The sequence below is a fragment of the Vipera ursinii genome, assembly GCF_947247035.1.
Source record: "Vipera ursinii genome assembly, chromosome: 7".
NCBI classification, from domain to species: Eukaryota; Metazoa; Chordata; class Lepidosauria; order Squamata; family Viperidae; genus Vipera; species Vipera ursinii.
In genome coordinates, this window is record NC_139521.1 from 17,963,967 (window position 1) to 17,985,601 (window position 21,635).

Here is a 21,635-nt window from a genome sequence, read left to right on the forward strand (position 1 = left end):
AATGGCAACCCCCATGCACCTGTAAGCATCTTCAAAGCTTTCTGAGTTTTACCAACTTTTACCATCAATTTATTCCCTCTTTTGCAAAGATAGCCATGCCAATCACTGATTTACTCAAAATGGGAAAAGGGAGCGAACCCTGACCTTGTCAATCTTTGCAATGGTCGTTAGAATGCCAAGCTGCATTTGAGAAACTAAAGAGACTTTGCAGCTGAAGCAGTCCTTAAGCATCCTGACCCTGAACAATAATTCATCATTCAAGCCGATGTGAGTGATGTGGCTGTGGGTGCCGTTCTCATACCGAAAAACCCCAGGGGGGAATTACAACCCTGTGCTTATACTTCCTGAAAATTAACTGACAGCGAGAGGAGGTGGGCTGTTTGGGAGAAAGAGGCTTTTGCAGTTTGTTGGGCATTGCTAACATGGCATCATTTCTTGGAAGGGGGGGAAATACCTTTTGAGGTATGGACTGATCATAAAAATTTGGAAGCTTTGAAACTCCCCCACAAATTATCCCTGAAACAATTTTGGTGGGCTCAGTACTTCTACAGTTTTAATTTCATCTTAAAATATTTTCCAGGAGGTAAGAATTTTTTGGCTGATGCCAGAATGCCCCAGTTCAAGAGCCACCGAGAGGAAGTAATTAACTCCATTATTCCTTTGCCACAATCTGCTTCTCAAATAACAACCAGATCGTAAATACAGAGACCACCTGCCAGTCCTCAAGGAACTAAAGGAGAAGTTAGAGACTGATGCCTGGTTCAAAGATGACAAATCTATTTTAACTCTGAGTACTAGAAGGACTCTAAATTATACCTCCCAGATGGCCTCAGACTCCAAGCACTTCAGTGGAGTCATGATGCTAAGCAGGTGGGTCACTTTGGATTTTTGAAGACATTGCATCTGGTGCGGAGGCAATTCTGGTGGCCAGGAATGAAAAAAGACATTGAGAGTTATGTTAAGAGTTGTGCCACCTGTGCTGCCATGAAGAGACATCCTGACAAAACCTCAGGATTGCTGCAGAGGAAATAGCCATGGATTTTATACTGGAGTTGCCTGAAAGCAAGGGAAACACTATATTATGGACTGTGGTTGATCTATTATCCAAACAAGTGCATTTCATCACTTGCTCAGGACTTCCTTCTGCCAAGAAGCTAACCAAGATGTTTTTGAAACATGTATATCGACTCCATGGTGCCCTGAAGCAGATTATTTCTGACAGAGGGGTCCAGTTTACTGCAAAGTTCTGGAGGGAGTTTGTTAAACTGAATGGGTACACCCAGGGCCTTTTATCAGCTTTTCATCCGAGTACTAATGGAGTTGTTGGGGGGAAAAATCGCAATGGTGGAACAGTACCTCAGATGCTATGTAAATTACCAGCAGAATAATTGGCCTGACCTCCTGCCTTTCACAGAGGTAGCCTACAACAACACTGTGCACAGTAGCACTGGACTCACCCCATATAAAAAAGTAACAGGTCAAAATTTTGTGCCTATCCTTGAGTACCCCCAGGAGCCTCCTACTTCCCAGACTTTGGATCAATGGGTGACATCCTTCCAGGGGGGTTGGGTGAATGTGAAGAAAGCTTTGACCAAGGCCACCAAGGTTTTCAAGGAGCAAGCACATAAATGACACTCCCCTCAGAAAGTTTTTCATGTTAAGCAATTGGTTTATCTTTCAACAAAATATTTAAGGTTAAAGTTACCCAGCAGAAAATTGGGGCCAAAGTTCCTTGGTCCTTTTCCCATCACTAAGATCATAAACTCTGTTACAGTGGAATTGAAACTTCCGTGATTGTTGGGAAAAGTTCACACTGTGTTTCATTGTAGTCTATTGAAACCTGTGTCAGAATCTTCTTTAAGCTCTATCCCAAAGAAGCTGCCATGTCAAGTAGTGGTATAGGGGGAGACACATTATGAAATAAAATGAATTCTTGATTCTAGGCTGCATGAGGGAAAGTTACAGTACCTCGTTCAATGGAAAGGCTACCCCCTGTCAGAAGCTACATGGATGAAATGTACCAATGTGAAAGCAGATAGATTAATAAAAAAAAGTTCTACGATATCCTCACAAGCCTCGAGAGAATACTTAACCTGCTTTTTGTTTCCCCTACAGGAGACTCTTTCTTTTTGAGAGCGGCCAACTGTCAACTCTACAAATGAGAATGGCTGCAGCCATTTTCCTTCTTATTCTAGGTTGCCACATAGAACAGAGGGAGGGGTTTTTTGTCTTTTGTCCCTTGGGAACCAAGCTCATCTTTTGTCCCTTGGGAACCAAGGTCATTGGCTGCTCCTGAGACTAGGGACTGGGCATTGCATAAAAAGCCCACCAAATAATCATATTGGGGAATGTAGTTGCTTGTATAGCTTTTATGGGTGGGACATTCAACTTTGTATTGGAAAATTGTTACTTGTGTATCCAGACTTGATTTCACTCGTGACCGTGCCAATGCTTTGTAACTAATAAACATGTTTTTTGAGGAATTTGCAAGCTTCAGAGTTCTGCTTTATTCATCTCTCTCTGTTGGAACCATGACATGCAGTGCTTAGAATGCAGTATTACAGGTTAACTCTGTCCACTGCCAGGCTCAAAGTTGACTTGGCCTTCCATTCTTCCAAAGTCAGTAAAATAAGGATCTAGACTGTTGGGGCAATATGCTGACTCTGTAAACCGCTGTAAAGCACTATGAAGCGGTATATACGTCAAATACTATTGCAATATTGGCTGTGCTGCAGAATGTATGAACCAACTTCATATTTTCTTTCATACTCTGCTACTACTGAGATTTACAGTATTTCCACTCTGGTTTGTAATCTTTTTTATTCTACTGGAAAACCATTTGAGGATTAGAAGCATATTTCTGTGTAGTTTTTGCTTCTCCATTTATGAATTTGATTCAAATTGAACATAAGCCTACAATAATTGGAATTGCCAGTTGGGATAATGGTAGGGGATGGAAACCTTTTATACATATATAATTTTGAAGTGTTTCAATTAATAATTGATCACAGTTGAAATATTTCTAATGGTTTAAAGGTAAAGGTAAAGGTAAAGATTCCCCTGCACATGCTTGCTAGTCGTTTCCAACTCCAGGGGCTGGTGCTCATCTCCGTTTCAAAGCCGAAGAGCCAGCGCTTGTCCAAGGACGTCTCCGTGGTCATGTGGCCAGCATGACTAGATGCCAAAGGCGCATGGAACGTTGTTACCTTCCCACCATAGTGGTCCCTATTTTTCTACTTGCATTTTTACATGATTTCGAACTGCTAGGTTGGCAGAAGCTGGGACGAGTAACAGGCGCTCACTCTGTTACGCGGCACTCGGGATTCGACCCGCCAAACTGTCGACCTTCTGACTGACAAACTCAGCATCCTAACCCACTGAGCCACCGCGTCCCTTTCATGGTTTAGTAAGTTTTAAATAAATGTCTCAAAAGTTCATATGAAACTCTTTTTGTATATTCAATTCAATACCATCATGTTCCTGCAATCCACTCTAGCATAATGTTGCCAATTCTATATAAATCTCTAGTTTCTTCAGGTTTTTTTTAAATATATAATACAATTTTCTTCCTTTACTTCCTTATAAACATTTTGTTTTCAGGAGTAAGTTTTCATAAGGAAATTTGAAGGCATAATGTAAAATGTAATAAACCTAAAATCATATCCTTATTACAAACTTAATGGAGAAATCAGAAGCATCTTGAGTCAGCCTAATAAATCAACTAAAACTGATAAAAGTGAAGCCTAAAATTGAGCTGGTTATCTCTATATTTTATTTTATAATTACTTAATTGAAATAGTTATATATTAAAGTCTATGTTACTATATATTGTGCATAAATACATAAACATATATATAAATTATTAATCTACAGAATATATGCTTTTTTGAAATCTGCACCTCTTGGTGTGTTGACTTCACAACTTCCAGGTTTTTATGCCATCATTATAAAAGTGGAGCTCAATACATAAAAATATATTAAAAATGTGAGGTTTGTCACACTTGTCTAAGGAAAGCTGTTAATCTGAATCATCACTGCTGAAGTATGAGCTGTCACAATATTCTGCTGTGTAAAGGAATTTATGAAGTGTTGGATTCAGTTTTGGGATCCAGCTTCTTGGCACCAAGTAAGTCGGAAGATTGAACAAATCAACGAATACTTTATATCTGTCACTGAAAAAAATGAAAAATATTAATGGAAATGGATTTCCATAGTATTTTATAGATAATAGTAAGCAGAACCTATAACACTAGACTCGATCCAAGCATCTAGTTCTAATGTTTAAGAGTTGGAAATGGTCACTTCAAGAAAAATGCAGCTAAAATATGATGAGCTTTCTAGTGATCCCAATGTTTCTTATAATAGCTTTAAAGGTAAAGGTAAAGATTCCCCCGCACATGCATGCTAGTCGTTTCCAACTCTAGGGGCCGGTGCTCATCTCCGTTTCAAAGCCAAAGAGCCAGCACTTGTCCGAGGACGTCTCCGTGGTCATGTGGCTGGAATGACTAGACGCCAAAGGCGCATGGAACGCTGTTACCTTCCCACCGTAGTGGTCCCTATTTTTCTACTTTCATTTTTACGTGCTTTTGAACTGCTAGGTTGGCAGAAGCTGGGACGAGTAACAGGTGCTCACTCTGTTACACGGCACTCGGGATTTGACCCGCCAAACTGCTGACCTTCTGATCGACAAGCTCAGCGTCCTAACCCACTGAGCCACAGCGTCCCATAATAGCTTTAAAAGGATATAAAAATTATATACTTAGGTACAAACAAGTGTGGAAAGCCTTTCATCTAATGCTCACTAATATCAATAGAGCAGAAAGAGACTGCTTGCAGTGAGGGGACACTGTGAGGGCAGACATCTTTAATTGTTTTCTTCTGGGAAGAACCTCCTATTGTCAGAAGATTTCAAGTTTTTTTGTCCCTTTATGGTGAGCATTAACAATTAAAAATGTTAGTTGGAATCAACTTGCTGGATTAGATTGAATTTTCTAGGGAAGCATTTTGCATTCTCTGCCGCAGCTATTCACCATGCAGATGATAATTGTGCTACGGGGATCATGATGATCTCTTATTAGTCATAATTTATCAAAAAATGTTTCTTTGATTAAGGGGAATTTTATATAAATGGCTAATTGTTATTATGACTAGGTATAATTAGTATTAATTTTGGCATAATTAATATAGTTATATTGGACTGTTGTACAACTCCATACAATTATGAATTGATTTGCATAATAAAAGGCGATAAGCAAAAATTACTCCTTTTGGTTCCCCTAATAAGAAATACAGTTTATGTGCAAAAAGGGACCTTTTACAGTCATTCAGGGGCTTCCACAAAGAAGGAGTCAAGCTATTCTCCAAAGCGCCTGAAGGCAGGATAAGAAGCAATGGATGGAAACTAATCAAGGAGAGAAGCAACCTAGAACTAAGGAGAAACTTCCTGACAGTTAGAACAATTAACCAGTGGAACAACCTGCCTCCAGAAGCTGTGAATGCTCCAACAATGGAAGTTTTTAAGAAGAGACTGGACAGCCATTTGAAACAGGAAAGAAGATTTAACCAGCAAGGTATTCAAAAGACTTGATAAATACTTAACACATATATCTCCCTTGCTTCCTAGCTAATAAAGAGAGAAAGAGCCTGTGGCCTAGGGGTTAAAACAACTGCCTAATATATAATTAGCCCAGGTTCGAATCTCAGATAAAGGGTATGACTGACTGATGAGAACAAAATAAGTTCGAAATGGCCATATCAGCAGTTATGGCAATACATTTGCTGTATTAATTATGAAATCCTTCATTAATCCTGTTGGTGTTTTAAGTAATTTTACTAATGTTCAAGAGAAAGTTAAAAAATGTTTTTTTTCTTCCTATGTACCCTGTAGGTACGCTTCCTAATCAGATGTATGAAGAAAATATTTGTGAAATGAATATGTCTGTATGTAGTCCTCAGCTTATTACCATAATTTTGACCAGACTTTCTGTTATAAATTGTTGCAGTCCTAAGTTGAGTCGGGTGCAATTTTGTGACAATTTTTATGACAATCATTAAGTGAATCACATAGTCATTAAGCGAACCGAGATTCCCCACTGGACTTTTTTGCAGGAAATTGGCAAAAAAGTTCATAATCATTCCATGACTGCAGGACACTGCAAACATTCATAAATGTGAGCTGGTTGCCAAGTGTCCAAATTGTGATCACATAACTGTGGGGGTGGTGTGACAATTGTAAGTGCAGCCACAGGTCATAGTCACTTTTTTCAACTTTGTAACTTTGAACCATTGTTAAACAAATGATCATAAGTTGAGGACTACCTGTATATATTAAAAAAAAGGAAATTACATTCACAAGGAGAAAGAGTAATTATGTAGCCAAATGTTTAAACTTTATCCACAGCATATTATGGTGGTTTCCTACAAAAAGATCAATACGAACTCCCTTGTAAACTTAAAATTATGAGTTCTGCTCTGGAAATATTGCTAAGAAGACTCTATGTCCGTGGTGGTGAACCTATGGCACGCGTGCCACAAGTGGCACGCAGAGCCCTCTCTTTGGGCACATGCGCCGTTGCCCCAGGCCTAGGCCGTCAGCTGGGTTTTATAAAACTTTTTCACTTTAGGCCTCTGCCGCCGTGTGAAAAAAAAGGTTCAATCAATCAATCAATTTCAACTTCTTGCGGGGAAAAAAAAGATCTCGCAAATTTGGAATTGATTGTTTGAACTTTTTAGACCCACCCAGTCTGCCGTTACCATCACAGCCACGCCCAGCCAATTGGCCACACCCACCCAATGGGCCATGCCCCCGGCACCCAACGATACATAAGTGGGTTTGGGGCTGCAGTTTGGGTACTCAGTCTGTAAAAGGTTTGCCATCACTGCTCTATGTAGATGTCAGATAATTCTTGCTTCATGTTTTTATCCATTTTTGATATGCATATGGTATGTGTCTTGCCATTCATAAATGATAACAAAATGTGAAGTTGGCTTCCTAAACTTACCTCACAGTTGAGCGTAGATACTGGTAGCCTGATGAACCTCCAGTCCCAGCCTTGCTGCCAATCATTCTGTGCACCATACACACATGGTTATCTAAGTATATAGAAACTCTTTTAGTTCATTTTTCATTTTAAGATAGAAAAAGATTATGTAAGACTGTTATAAATGAGAATTGTTTCATCAGTTCCGTGAATTTAACTTTTATATTCTACTTTCTTTATAATTAAATAGACACATACCTATTTTATTTCAAAGTGGATACCTATAAAAGTCTAATAAGTATGTTCTACAGGATTTAATACAGCCTAGATTTACCAAAATGGGTACAAGATTACAACTTTGGGATATATTTATCACACAACATATTATCACATACAGTATTTTGCTGTATTTTTTTGGAAAAAAAAACTAAGGTAGTTTTGTGATATCATCCCCCATTCTAGATGAGCAGAAGTAAGGTTAAAATAAAATGATTTGCTAAATGTGAATAACTTCATGATAGAAGCAATATTTGAGTTTTTCAAATGTATCTATCACTTAAACCATTAGATGCCTGAAGTTATAAGCCAATTGTATTCATCTCCTATAACTTTTCGCAAAGTAGGGCACTCCAGGATGGAATAAATATTTAGTCAATTACAAAATCCTAGACTATCTACCTTGAAAATATCCTTAATTTTGACTATAGTGGCTATGTGAAATGAAAATTAAGGTTATTTGCATCAAAGAAATGTTTAAAGGAGAACTTACATCTCCATTTAGTCATTAGCACATCGATATCCATAAGAGAAGTAAGAAGCTGAAAAGGAACTTGGAAGCGAGGTTCCTCTCTTAAACAGTTGAAGAAGGTTGATTGAATTCATTTATCAGTTTGTGTTAAGGCAAAAGAAGAAGATCCAAATGAATAAACATAATTGTTAAAGCAATTTCAAACCTTGCTACAGTTTAATAGCTAAAAATAACCAGGAGAAAACAGAAAATAGACTTCAAGTTTGCTTCTCAGAATTTGCTACTCTTATTTATATTCTTTTGAAATAAACATAAACAGGCACTAGATAAATGAAGTTTAGCATCAAAGTAATACTTATTGCAGCTTTCCCCATTTGTTTTCCTATGCTCTGCATGGGGTGGGGTGTGAGATCACTTTGGAAAAGACTTGACTAATTAGAAGGTGGAATCCAGGGTGACTCAAAGGAGAGATTGCCTATAGAAATCACCTGGAGAGAGAGTTCTAGAGAACTAAGTTGTTTGGATCAGGGCCACATAGATCTGTCACCAGGATTGGAGGGGAGGGGGACTGGCGGTGGGAGTAGCAGCAACCGGGGTCATTGGAAAGGCAGACAGTGTGTTGGGGTGAGGACCAGGAAGGGAGGGACAGTGTCAGAATCTATTTATATTTCATTTCTAACTCTCTTTTCTGTGCAAACCCAAATTTCACACAAATCTGCCATTCCCAAGGAGGAAAAGGGAATAACATGGGAGTTTATTGCTTCCACTTCCTTTCCTTAGATGTAACTTTTTGTTTATTTAGCCTGCCTGTTACCCATCACAATAAGATCGATGAGAGACATTCTCCCTCTCATCTTACGGGCAACTAAGAACGGGGGTGGGGGGAATCTGGTTTGTTTCTCCGGATGGAATGTGAAGGGGTGGGATTGATTCTGCTACAAATGGACTGATGTTTCTCCTTTTCCCACGAGGGGCTTGCCACCTGGAACTCGGCTGATCCGGAACTGACCAAATGAACTGATGGGTGGAGTTTGCTTGGGGACACTTTAAAAATATTGATCTGTGAGGGGATTTCTCAGATCCTGTCTATTATACCCTCTATCATCTATGTCTTAGTAAAAGTTCCTGCTTTGATAATCTTGTCTCCAAGAATCTTTCTTTCTTAAGATGTGGATTGGAGTGGGTTCTTGCAGACAGCTTGGCTCGCTACTCAGCCAGCTGCAATGAGGCCAGGAAATGAAAGGGGGAAGGAGGAGCCAGGCGGTGCAGCCTTTAGGGAGGAAGGGTGTTGTGCCCAGTTGCATTCCAGGGAGACGAGAAGTAGGTATCAGTGGAAGGGAGAGGATGGGAATTGTAGTACAGACTGCCTGGGAGGCATCCAGAGTTGGGAGAAGAGCGAGCATCTTGGATAGAGAGAAGAATGGAAATTGTCCATGGGAGGTGTGTGTATGTTTATATAGCATTACCTGTATGTGAAAGTGTGAATAGAGTATGATGTAGGTTTGGATGACCTATCAAAACCACAGCTCCCAATCGGTCCGAAAGTTAGCCCCTTTAAAAAAAATCTTGTGGAGCAACAAAAACAAAAATCTTGCATTGCAGGCTTCCCCCCCACAGATCCCACTTCATCCACTGCCAATCACACACTGCCCTCCCAAAGCACCATTGCTTCTTCCCACCACCCGATTGGTTGGGGACTATTTGTCCCATGCCACAAAGTGCCCAGGTCAAATGGTGCCTAGGAGAATGAGCAGGAATGAAGGGTGTGGGGGCAGAGAGCTAGGGGGCCTTTGGAGGTGGACAGTGGCTGGGGAAGGCCAGCAGAGGAGTAAAACTGGTTTTGTATCAGCTGAGGTGGGTGGCTGGAGGTGAAGTGGGCGTGGCCAAGGGTCAGTGCCTAAACAGCCCATTCTGTGGGTTGCTGGCACAATGACACTGCTTTTCATGTGTAGAACAGCAAACAGCTTACTCTCTTTTCCTTTGCAATGTCTCTGCTCTGCAAGGCGGGCGGGGGATTAAAAACTACAAATCAGGTGACTAAGGGATGCAGCAAAGTTTGTAAATAGTTGTAAATGAACTGGAAAGATATTTTTTTCAGTGTTGTTATAACTTCAAATGGTTGCTGGACAAATGGTTGCTAAGCAAGGACTCATTTTCTTACTCTCAATAATGCTAATCCTGCTTGTTAAGGAAGTTAGAACAAAAATGAAACTTCAGTAAAGAAACAACACTAGGAAACCCATTTACAGAGGCAATTACACCTTTTGCATACCTATAGAAGTATATCATTAAAGCTCCTTTCATTGCTTTATAGGACAATCTTCTGTCACCTGCAAAAAATTAAAAAGTGGAAAATAATACAGAAATTCTAATGCAGAAAGTTTTATGTTATCTATCAAGAACTGAAAATCCACTTCTGCTCATACTAATATGTATACAGATAGTCCTCAATGTACGACCACAATTGAGCTCAAAATTTCTGTTGCTAAATGAAATAATTGTTAAGTGAAATTTGCCCCATTTTATGACTATTCATGCCACAGTTGTTAAATGAATTACTGCAGTTATAGTAATACAGTTGATAAGTGAATCTGACTTCCCCATTGACTTTGCTTGTCAGAAGGTCATAAAAGGTGAGCATGTGACCCCAGGACACTGCAACTGTCATAAATATGAGTCAGTTGCCAACTGTCTGAATTGATGATCAATTGGCCATGGAGATTGCTGCAATGGTTGTAAGGGTGAAAATGGTCATAAGACACTGTATTCAGTGCCTTTGTAAGTTTGAATGATCACTAAATGAATTGTTGTAAGTCAAGGACTGCCTGTGTCTACCTTTACTATGCTTACCTTTACTAAGAAGATGTTCATGGAGTTTTTCATCAAATAATGACATAAGTACTTCTTTTTGCTTCTTCAGTTCTGCCAATTGATCTTCTTTTTCCTCAGAGTTTTCTTTAGCCTTTCAAAGACAATTATTCTTTTTTAAAAAAAAAACATTTTACTTAGCTATACTTGCATTTATGGGGAATATTTTCCCTTTGCATTTCATATATCCAGAACCTTTTTCCACAAGTACTCTGTTTAACTCATGACAATCACAGTTCCTCTTTTGTGTATGTATGATTAAAATAAAACACAAAAATGTCAGCTTGAGATGGAAACTATTGCATACTTGGCTGCCTCTGCTTATACATCATTTGATAGTTCACGAGCTTTCTCTAATGTGCCCTCTAGTTTTGCCAAGACTGCAGCCTTCAACACATCTGGAAGGCACCAACTAGGAAGAGTATGGAATATCCTAAATATGGATGGAAGTTATTGATACTGCACAGCTGTTATCCTAAAAACAAACTTGGGCACAGAAATGAATAACCAGTCTATACTATAACATGAAGATAATCACATTAATAATGCATTCCCTTATACACACTTAAAAACTCAGTTTGCTTGTAACTATATAATCATTCCTGAATTAATTTATTTTGAGCATTTAATGTCCAAATAAGGATTGTAGATTTTGTCAGATTATCTGGTTCAGTGTCTGAACTTGTTAAAATCCTTATCAACAGCGCACCAACATTTGAGACCTGAACTATTTTGAGAAGACATTTATGCAATGTTGCCATAAGATAAATGTTCTCCCCAGTAGCATCTGAGGATGGTGAAGGCAAAATGATAAAAGCAGTGCCATGATTGTGCAATTATGATTTAAGACTTATCCTTCTTATATACATGTTGCAACATTGCATACATATCCAAAAGGCCCAAACTTCACTGTAATTCTGCTTTCAGTATTTCAACAAAAATAATCAGAGCCCATTGATGCCAATGCATAAATAAATGCATCAGCAAGTTTAAACTAACCCATATGGAAATTCACACATATATGGAGATACAATTCATATGAATATGCTCTCTTATTAAAACTACAACCACGATGTTTTGCTACAAATGGTGGCCACCTCTGGAAAGTTACTTTTTAATCTAAAGACAACATGATAAATTGGAATATATACCTGTACTGTTGCATATTCTTGTTCTAATCCATTAAGTACATTTGCTTCAAATTTTCCCCAGAAATTAAATCCTTCTGGTTCAAGTCCTGGTGTTCTTGCCAGCCATGCCTTATAAAACAAAATGAAGTGAACATCAGTTGACTGCATTAGTTGCAATGTGTGAATTAGCAAGCTAATGCTTAGTGACTAGCCAATAGCAAAGCATAGCATCAACAGACAGACAAGATAGAATACTAGGCAGACTTTTTCTCTTATCCCACCAAAACACCCATCCAGTTTTTAATATTTTACATTGCCAATACCTATTATCTACTGCTTGGTAAGCTAGAAAAAGGTGGAATAGACGACATCACCACCAGATGGATTTGTAGCTGGCTGACAAATCATACTCAAGGAGTAGTCCTCAATGGTACTACATCCACATGGAGAGAAGTAAGCAGTGGGGTACCACAATGCTCCATCTTTGGCCCAGTACTCTTCAATATCTTCATCAATGACTTAGATGAGGGAATAGAAAGGGAACTCATCAAATTTGCAGATGACACTAAACTGGCAGGAATAGCCAACATCCAAGAAGACAAGCCCAGGATTCAAAAAGATCTTGACAAACTGGAACAATAGGCCCTATCCAACAAAATGATTTTTAATGTGAAGAAAAACAAATTTTTACATTTAGGCAGGAAAAATCAAAGACATAAGTTCAGATTAGGTACTTATGGTATAGCTTCTGCTACTCAAGCAGGGGGCTGGACTAGAAGACCTCCAAGGTCCCTTCCAGCTCCATTCTATTCTATTCCAGTGTGGCTAAATTCAACTGACCTGATTTTTTAAAAAGAAAAAGTTTTTAACAAATCATAACCCAAGACTGCATGACCAGCCAAGTAGTAAACAAGAAAAATCATACTTCAACTAGCTGCAGTAGTGTTGGCTCTTGTTCTGATTTAAGCAATAATTCATATTCCTTTCCCTTGAAGATATCTCGGTAGTGCCTTCTGTTATATGGAACTCTCAAATTCTGAGGAACACCAATCTTATTTTCCAATAATCGAAACTGTAAGCTCTGAAATCCTGAAGCTGGACTCAGATAATCTCTTTAAAGATAGGAGAAAAAGCAGTAACATTATACTACATAAAAAAGCACATTTGATTTTCTTGCCTTATTCTATTATATCAAGTAATGGTGAAATTATTGAATCATCAATCTGGATAGAATTCCAGTGTGGCATAGAATCATATCCTTGGAAATAAATTAGACTTATGTTAATCCTGGATAACTTATCTCATTGATTTTAATCAGGTCAATTTTAGTGCCTTTCTCCCAGTCTCTTGACACTTTGTATGCTTAATCAGCTGTGACTCACACATTTTAAGGCTTATTCTAAATATATCTGCCCAGTTACAGTATGTGTTTATACAAACTGGAATTAAGTTGAAACTCACTACTTTATATTTGGTTTAATACAAAACATCTGATTATGTATAGAAATACTCATACTGCATTCATATTTTTCCTAAAGGATTTGAATAAAGTTAAGTCATTCACATTTCATGTGAAGTTTCTAGCCTAATTCCTAAGTAGCAGAATGTATTACAGAAGTTGACCGCTTCAGATTGACCATTTCAGGTTGACCATAGACATAAACATAAGCTAATTAAGGAGAGAAGCAACCTAGAATTAAGGAGAAACTTCCTAACAGTGAGAACAATTAACCAACAGAATGGCTTCTCTTCAGAAGGTTTTGAACATAATTGTACAAGAGGAAAAATGTCCCCACAAAAAAGCTCGCCATTTTTAAAGATTTCTGAAATCTTACATTAGCAAATTTGTGAGATTTCAGTGATTCCATGCAGGAACATTAAAATCTCATGTGAGTTGGTGATCATGTAAGATTTGGCCATTTTTAAAATATGGTAATGTGTACCTTAGATGCCATCCAGTAATGCTGCATCTATTTTGTTTACCACAGACCTGCCAGTTAAACTTGCATAAGCCTAACTATATGTGGTTTGAACTTGCCTACCTTCTTTCCTGTTTCCCCCTGTATTCATTGTTCTCTCCTTTGTAATTTCTCCTTTTTTGTATTCTAGATTTCTAATCCTGTCAGTATAAAGACCTCTATTCTTCAATTCTGTGAAATGCTCATACATTACTGTTATCATCACTACAAATTCTGATAGAAATATACTGAGTATTTTGTGAGGAGCCCTTGATGCTCTCTGAGCTTGGTAGTTCCCTTGCAGATGTTTCATTACCCAAACTAGGTAATATCATCATTTCTAGCAGGGAGTGGAGTTGGCTCTTGTTTTATAGTCTATTGCAGGGGTCTTCAAACTTGGCCCTTTTATGACTTGTGGACTTTCAACTTCCAGAATTCCTCAGCCAGCGTGCCCTGTCTTCTTTGATGGGAGTGGTCTTAGAGCTACTTTGGTTGTATGTTTATGTTTATTGGACTTATATACCGCCCTTCTCCCGTAGGACTCATGGCGGTTCACAAGGTATTTAAAATAACAATAAAAATTACAAAAGTTAAGAACAATTAAAATAATTAAATGTAGTCCTTGAATAAAGTATAAAACCCCTGTTAAACTCCAATTAAAACCCAATTAAAATAAAATTAAAATTCTCAGTCCTGGCCAGAAAGCTCAAAGAGCCAGGTCTTCAGGTCCCGGCGGAATGAACGAAGGTCAGGGGCAGTCCTGAGCTCTACGGGCAGCTGGTTCCAAAGGGCAGGTGCACCCACAGAGAAGGCCCTCCCCCTGGGTGTTACCCGCTGGCAATCTTTTGCCGGCGGCACCCTGAGAAGGCCCTCCCTGTGGGAGCGCACAGGACGAAGGGAGCTTGATGCCGGCAGCAGGTGTTCCCTCAGATATCCTGGACCCAAGCCATTTAGGGCTGTACTGGTTATTGTTAGCTTGTTTGGAGTTCCTTTCTAGAAGCCTGGCACTCTGACAAATTAGCCACAAATAGACACATAAACAATATATACTGTGCAAAAAAAACAATCAACAAGTGAAAAGGGGAACAAAGAGACCAAAACACCTCCCCACTAGCAATCAACATCCAGATGAGTATAGATTAACTGCAAGATTAACAATCAAGAAATATACAATACCCCAATCAAGGAACTGCCAAACAAGCTAACAGTAAACAGCCCAAGCAAAGAACTTCCAAGACCACCCCCACCAACACTGACAGGGTAAGTCGCTATAATATAAACTGAGAGCAAACCCTACTCTTCATTAGCACTAATGATGTTACCTAGTTTGGGTAATAAAATGTCTGCAAGAAAACAACCAAGCTCAGAGAGCACCAAGCATTCCTCATTTCAATGAGCCAGGATTGAAATACTTCTTTATCATATTTTGTTTCTTATAAATTCATTTTAAGATCTTTGCAAATACAGTAACTGTACATATAAATGAATCAAAGACCTGGAATGTTTGTACCTGAAGTCAAAGAAATCCAGAGCTGTCATTGTTTCTAGGACAGTAAATTGTTCCACAAGCAATTTAAGAATTATTGAAATTCTCTGCATTCGAGTAACCATCTTCAGCATATTCCTTTCATCTCTCACCTTAGTTTGAATGTATATATATAAATATTATGACTTGGCTGATAAGGCAGAACAATAACAACAAAATCACAACCCATAATAGACGGCTTGAATTAGAACAGTCATTTAATAACATTTACAAATAGTCCACCTTACTAGGGTTTAATCTAGGCTTGTTTTGCCCTATCCACCATCCATTAGTCCCTCACTGCCTCCAGGCACAATTTTGATATTTCCATATTTTCATCTATTGTTCCCTGATGAGGACATGTCCTTCTTTCTTTTTCAGAATACATCAGTGAGTATGGTGGGATTTCCCTCCAAGTAATAAGACTTTTTTCTGGTAAGAGTGTATAGGACTGCAGTCAGAAGGATTTTAATTGTGCTCTTCAGTCATAAGAGAGTTAGAGATTTAATCTAACTGATATCCAAAAATAGTGATTATTATAGATGTTCAGAATATCCAAATTTCAAACATCTAATTTGTATTTTATAAGAATAAGAATCCAAAGAGGAATTTAAATAAAACAGTTCTATTTTACTTACATGACCATTCTGAAATATCACTCGCACAGAATCCAGTTCCCACAGGATCTGCTTGAACCATAATTCATAAGCTGAATTGAAAGGAACATTAGTTCAGTTTTCAAGCAATAAATAAAAGTGAATGAACAGACTCATCTCTATATTTATAATATCTTTAATAAGCCAAAAGTGCTGTAAGTAGATATACTTTTCTGTCCTGTTTTTCCCCCAATTGCTTTTCCTGCCCAATTCAGAGATTTGATGGTTTCAGTATAGAGAGCAAAGGTTCTGTAGATGTCCACTCTACTATTCTTCATACATTCATCACTCTGACTACAAAGGTTTAAATCAGAATCACATCATTTCTCAAAAATCCTAATCTTAATGTTTATGCCAAATAAATGTCTTCTTTGAAAAAGTCTAACTACATAAAAATTACAGTATGTGGACACAATCGTTATAGTAAAGCATGATGTTATAAAGAAACACAACCCCATTTGTCCCTGAAGTGGCATTTAGATGTACATCTGAAGAATCTACTCTCACAGTGCAGAAAATGGTCCCAGGTTGCACTTTTGCAATAATAATAAAGAGCAAATCAACCACGCCAGAGAAAACAACATAATAATCATATCTGAATATTTAAACAGTACATAAACTTGCAATCATCAGCTCTCCAGCAGGTTTACATTCTGTAATCACCACCCATAATTTGAATTGCAGTCCCCTATACAGATAATATTTCTATTTAGGAAAATTATAGTATGAAAAAGTTTGTCACTACGAGAAGCATATAGCTGAGAAATTTGCCCCTAGTTATAAATAATGTATCTGTCATTTAAAGTTTGTGAAAGTTGCCTGCTCCCCTATTAAAAAAATAATTTAGCACAAGAAAGATGACAACAGACAGATAATTCAAGATGCTGCCACTTTGTATATAAATGACTAATTTTATATGATTGCTGTTACTAGTCAAATAATGCATTTCATGACTATAATTTTGGCCAGATATTCCAGTCTCCAAAATCTGGAGACTATTTAATGCCTAAGGTGCTCTCACAGATGTCCTTTCTTTCTTTATTAATTATAAACATTAATAGAAAAAGGATCAATGGTTATCTTTATGTCACCATTATACCAAATCAGTGTGCACAATGTTTCCCCTCAGCCTTCTTTTACTCAACAATGGCTCAGTGAAATAGCTTAATTGAAGATTTTTCTGATGGTTTTGTAGATGACTGAGGATTTGAACCCTAGACTTTCTAGTACTGTTGCATTTGTAAAAAAAAAACAACCCAATTGTTTTCTTTTAGAGTTTACAGGTTCTGCAAGTAACATCTCCATTCCAGAATGACATTTAGAATATTAAGGCAGGAGCATCAGCACCAATGTTTTCATCAAAATTTTGCAATGTATTTTGTGATTCACAATGAAAGCTCCTCCCCTTACGTACTTGCATGTGACATCACAACACAAATGTAAAAAGTACAAACTTTGCAGCATGATACCATAATGCAAAATACATACATTGGGTTTTACTAGCAAAACAAAACTAGGAACACCTACGTTCCAGTGTAAACCTAGCCAGGGAAATTTAGGAATGAAACAAAATGAAATCTGAAAGCATGTATAGACCATAAATACAAAATAATTTTACATGTAACAGAATCAGATATGTGTCCATGTACTTGCTTTAAAATCATAAAATAGAATAAGCACAATAAATACCTGAACTACAATTTAATAACTGAATTAATTGTTGTTGTTGTTAGTTGCGAAGTCGTGTCCGACCCATCGTGACCCTATGGACAATGTTCCTCCAGGCGTTCCTGTCCTCTACCATCTTCTGGAGTCCATTTAAGCTCACGCCTACTGCTTCAGTGACTCCATCCAGCCACCTCATTCTCTGTCGTCCCCTTCTTCTATTGCCCTCAATCTTTCCCAGCATTAGGCTCTTCTCCAGTGAGTCCTTCCTTCTTATTAGGTGGCCAAAGTATTTGAGTTTTAGCTTCAGGATCTGGCCTTCTAAAGAGCAGTCAGGGTTGATCTCCTCTAGGACTGACCGGTTTGATCGCCTTGCAGTCCAAGGGACTCGCAGGAGTCTTCTCCAGCACCATAGTTCAAAGGTTTCAATTCTTTGGCGCTCAGCCTTTCTTATGGTCCAGCTTTCACTGCCATACATTGCAACTGGGAAGACCATAGCCTTGACTATACGCACTTTTGTTGACAGGGTGATGTCTCTGCTGTTTAGTGTGCTGTCTAGATTTGCCATGGCTTTCCTCCCCAGGAGCAAGCGTCTTTTAATTTCTTGGCTACAGTCCCCATCTGCAGTGATCTTGGAGCCCAGGAAAATAAAATCTGTCACTACCTCCATTTCTTCCCCATCTATTTGCCAGGAATTGAGAGGGCCAGATGCCATGATCTTGGTTTTCTTAATGTTTAGTTTCAACCCAAGTTTTGCACTCTCCTTCTTCACTCGCAACAAGAGGCTCTTTAGTTCCTCTTCACTTTCTGCCATTAGAGTGGTATCGTCTGCATATCTTAGGTTGTTGATGTTTCTTCCGGCAATCTTAATTCCAACTTTTGATTCATCTAGCCCTGCCTTTCTCATGATGTGCTCTGCATATAAGTTAAATAGGCAAGGACTCCTTTCCCAATTTTGAACCAACCAGTGGTTCCGTGTCCAGTTCTCACTGTTGCTTCTTGGCCTGCATATAGGTTTCTCAAGAGACAAATAAGATGGTCTGGTATGCCCATCTCTTTAAGGACTTGCCACAGTTTGTTATGATCCACACAATCAAAGGCTTTAGCATAGTTAATGAAGCAGAAGTAGATGTTTTTCTGGAACTCTCTAGCTTTCTCCATGATCCAGCATATGTTGGCAATTTGATCTCTGGTTCCTCTGCCTCTTCGAAATCCTGCCTGTACTTCTGGTAGTTCTCGATCCACATACTGCTGGAGTCTAGCTTGTAGAATTTTAAGCATAACTTTACTAGCATGAGAAATGAGTGCAATGGTGCGATAGTTTGAACATTCTTTGGCACTGCCTTTCTTTGGAATTGGAATGTAAACTGATCTTTTCCAATCCTGTGGCCACTGTTGAGTTTTCCAAATTTGCTGGCAAATTGAGTGTAGTACTTTTACTGCATCGTCTTTTAAGATTTTGAATAGCTCAGCTGGAATACTGTCACCTCCACTAGCTTTGTTGTTGCTCAGCTTTTCTAAGGCCCACTTCACTTCACATTCTAGGATGTCTGGCTCGAGGTCAGTGGTCAACTGAATTAATAATGGTAATTATTTAGTGAACTTCAGTTTATTTGCTTTTTTTGTATTGCATAGATATTCTGCATTCTGCAAACCTAGCAGTTTTGCCATAAGTTAGAAATATTGCCTATAGTACACATCTTAACCTTTTTGGTTTTAAGAAATCTAGGAATTGTTGAAAGTCTGAAGACAATTCAAATACTATTCATCAGCATTTTCAGCGAGGATATAGTTATGGAAATTAAAGAGTTACATTAGCTGTTTTTATACATGCTTTTACTTATCCTAAATAGTATGTAGAACAAATCATTTTTATTAACAGGCAAACATGTATTTGTTATCACCAGATAATAAGATGAACTGGATTATTTAGGATTTTACCTTGATGGGTCACAATAAAAAGATGTTCATCATGGATTTTGTTTCCCTTGTTTTCACTCTGAAGTTCCTGTGCATTCAATATTTTATCCAGCTTTATAAGAAAGAAGATTAAGGTGACCTTGCAATAATTCTACAGATAATGTCATTTAATTCTGAACCACATAATGAATAGCTTTATTAAATATTCACATTTCAGTTTTGATAATCAGTCTTTTATATTTTGAAAACAACGGCTTTAAAGTTCTTTAAACATGTATATTTAATAGGTCTGCCCTTAGATTAAGGGTGACAAGGACAGCAAAGTTTGGGAAGCACCAATCCTTTCTCTGAATCATTCTAAAAATGCAAATGATCACATTGGAAGAAGATGGTGCCATAGTCAATGTGGCCTAGGAATACCATGTATTTTTGAGCTAGCACTAATGTTTAACGTGGCAAAATTATTGCAGCCCCACCCCCTCGTTAATGTAATTAGGTATCAAATAGACCTCATTTTCTGCTGAAAAATACCGCCGCCACCATAGCAGCAGCAGTACAAGAATAATTTGGGGGATTGGAGAGAGAGGAGAACCCAAAAGCTAATAAAAGTGACTCTCAGCCTAAAAGTAATGTAGGGGACTATGCAGGGCTTTTTTTCTCATAGAACACTCAGAACGGAGTTCCGGCACCTTTTTTGGATGGAACCTTGTAGGGTAGGCAAGGCAGGTTGTATGACATGTGTTAGTTCCAGCACCTTTTTCTTTTACAAAAAAAAGCACTGGGACTATGGATTTGGATAAGAACATGTTTGTTCAAGCTGCATTTCTACCGGTAGAGCTTTTCCAATAATTTTACTATTGACTTTGTCTGGCAGGGAAACCCTGCTGGAAAAAGATGAACAATTTAAAAATAAAAGCATAACATGGTGTTTTTCTCCTGCCCCATGAAGACTTCACTGCCATCTTACTCTTTTTTTAAAAAAAATTCATGACTTATCTATAGTACAACTGGCAGAGCCTAACATATTCTTCTGTTACAAATCCAATATGCTAATATTCAGAAGATATTTTGCTGGGGGGAAAAAATTGGTAGTTACAAAGACTGATTATTCCTGATTTTTAAAAATTTTGTGAACAATATGCTTCCAGTAGATAAATTAGCTTTTGCACCATTTTAAGAAAAAAAATACATTATCACAAATCATATACAATATATCTCATCATAACTTACTGGAACTATACATGCTGCAATCTAGGTGCTATTATACACTAGACTAGACTTAGAATGGAGAATCATCAAAAAAACCAAAACCCTGCAGTTAATTGGAAACAAGTCTTCAAATGGAACACTGGCCTTTATAAAGTAGGACCCATAACCACCCAGCTGCTTGGGTGAACCACTTTGGGGTTGCAAGGGGGGCGGGGGGAACAAGTGCTTATTTCCTATTGGGTTTACTGAGACAGATTAAGTATCTGTAGCTAAAACATGAATGTCTTTTGAAGATTCATTACAATAATCAAGAATTTCACAATCATAAAACATACTTAAAGAGCTACTGCTGAAATATTCAGTTGTAGATTAGTCAGTTTTTAAACAGTACCCCCATCTCATACTTACGTGTAGATAGTCTCCATAGATAAGACCACTTTTGCTAGCCTTGTTTAAGCCTTCCTGTGATTTGTCATCTGCCTCGTCTTCCAAAGCTAATTTAGCAAAATTAAATCTATGAATAAAGAAATGATAACAGAGCTAAGTATTGCCAACAGAAGAGAACTATATAACAGACTACATCAATATACTGATAATTTGAATTTGTAATAAGACAACAAGACTGATTCTGTTTTTTTCAGATAAAGGCACTACCAAAAAATAAAAATAAAAGTAGGGTTCCAAAAACCAGCTACTTCTAGGGTTATTTAAAATTATTATTATAGTTACTTATATATCCATTGCATTCATTTTTGTTTATCAAAATATTAATAAATTAAATTAAATTAAATTAAAAATATCTCTTTTGATTTCTATCTTATTAACAAAAAAAAAGAGAAATGTACTTACTGGTATTTGTTCTTCCAAAAGGGACATCCAGTCATGACTCTAGTATCAAATATTACCTGTTCCAATATCCTGAGATAAAATAAATTACATTTCCTAGTGCATTCTTTTATGTAATCTGATCAATAAT

The 21,635-nt window shown here is 37.8% G+C and overlaps 1 protein-coding gene across 2 annotated transcripts; it reads right to left on the minus strand.

Moving 5' to 3' along the window:
- Window positions 1–1,007: 1,007 nt before the first annotated feature.
- Window positions 1,008–21,311, minus strand: TDO2 (tryptophan 2,3-dioxygenase). Of its 2 annotated transcripts, XR_014492989.1 has the most exons (12): window positions 21,068–21,311; window positions 19,472–19,562; window positions 15,848–15,918; window positions 15,195–15,322; window positions 12,652–12,838; window positions 11,748–11,855; window positions 10,579–10,690; window positions 10,001–10,058; window positions 7,750–7,829; window positions 7,002–7,092; window positions 3,900–4,172; window positions 1,008–1,056 (listed from the first exon to the last, which is right to left on the minus strand). XR_014492989.1 is itself a non-coding variant. In XM_083366901.1 (11 exons), the coding sequence occupies exons 4-11, from the start codon at window positions 15,302–15,304 to the stop codon at window positions 4,019–4,021; spliced, it is 900 nt and encodes a 299-aa protein (XP_083223027.1). In that variant the 5' UTR covers window positions 15,305–15,322; window positions 15,848–15,918; window positions 19,472–19,562; window positions 21,068–21,311; the 3' UTR covers window positions 3,637–4,018. The 2 variants fall into 2 exon arrangements, 1 of the variants encoding a protein (XP_083223027.1); XM_083366901.1 differs by lacking the exon at window positions 1,008–1,056 and having other exon boundaries at window positions 3,637–4,172.
- Window positions 21,312–21,635: the final 324 nt, after the last annotated feature.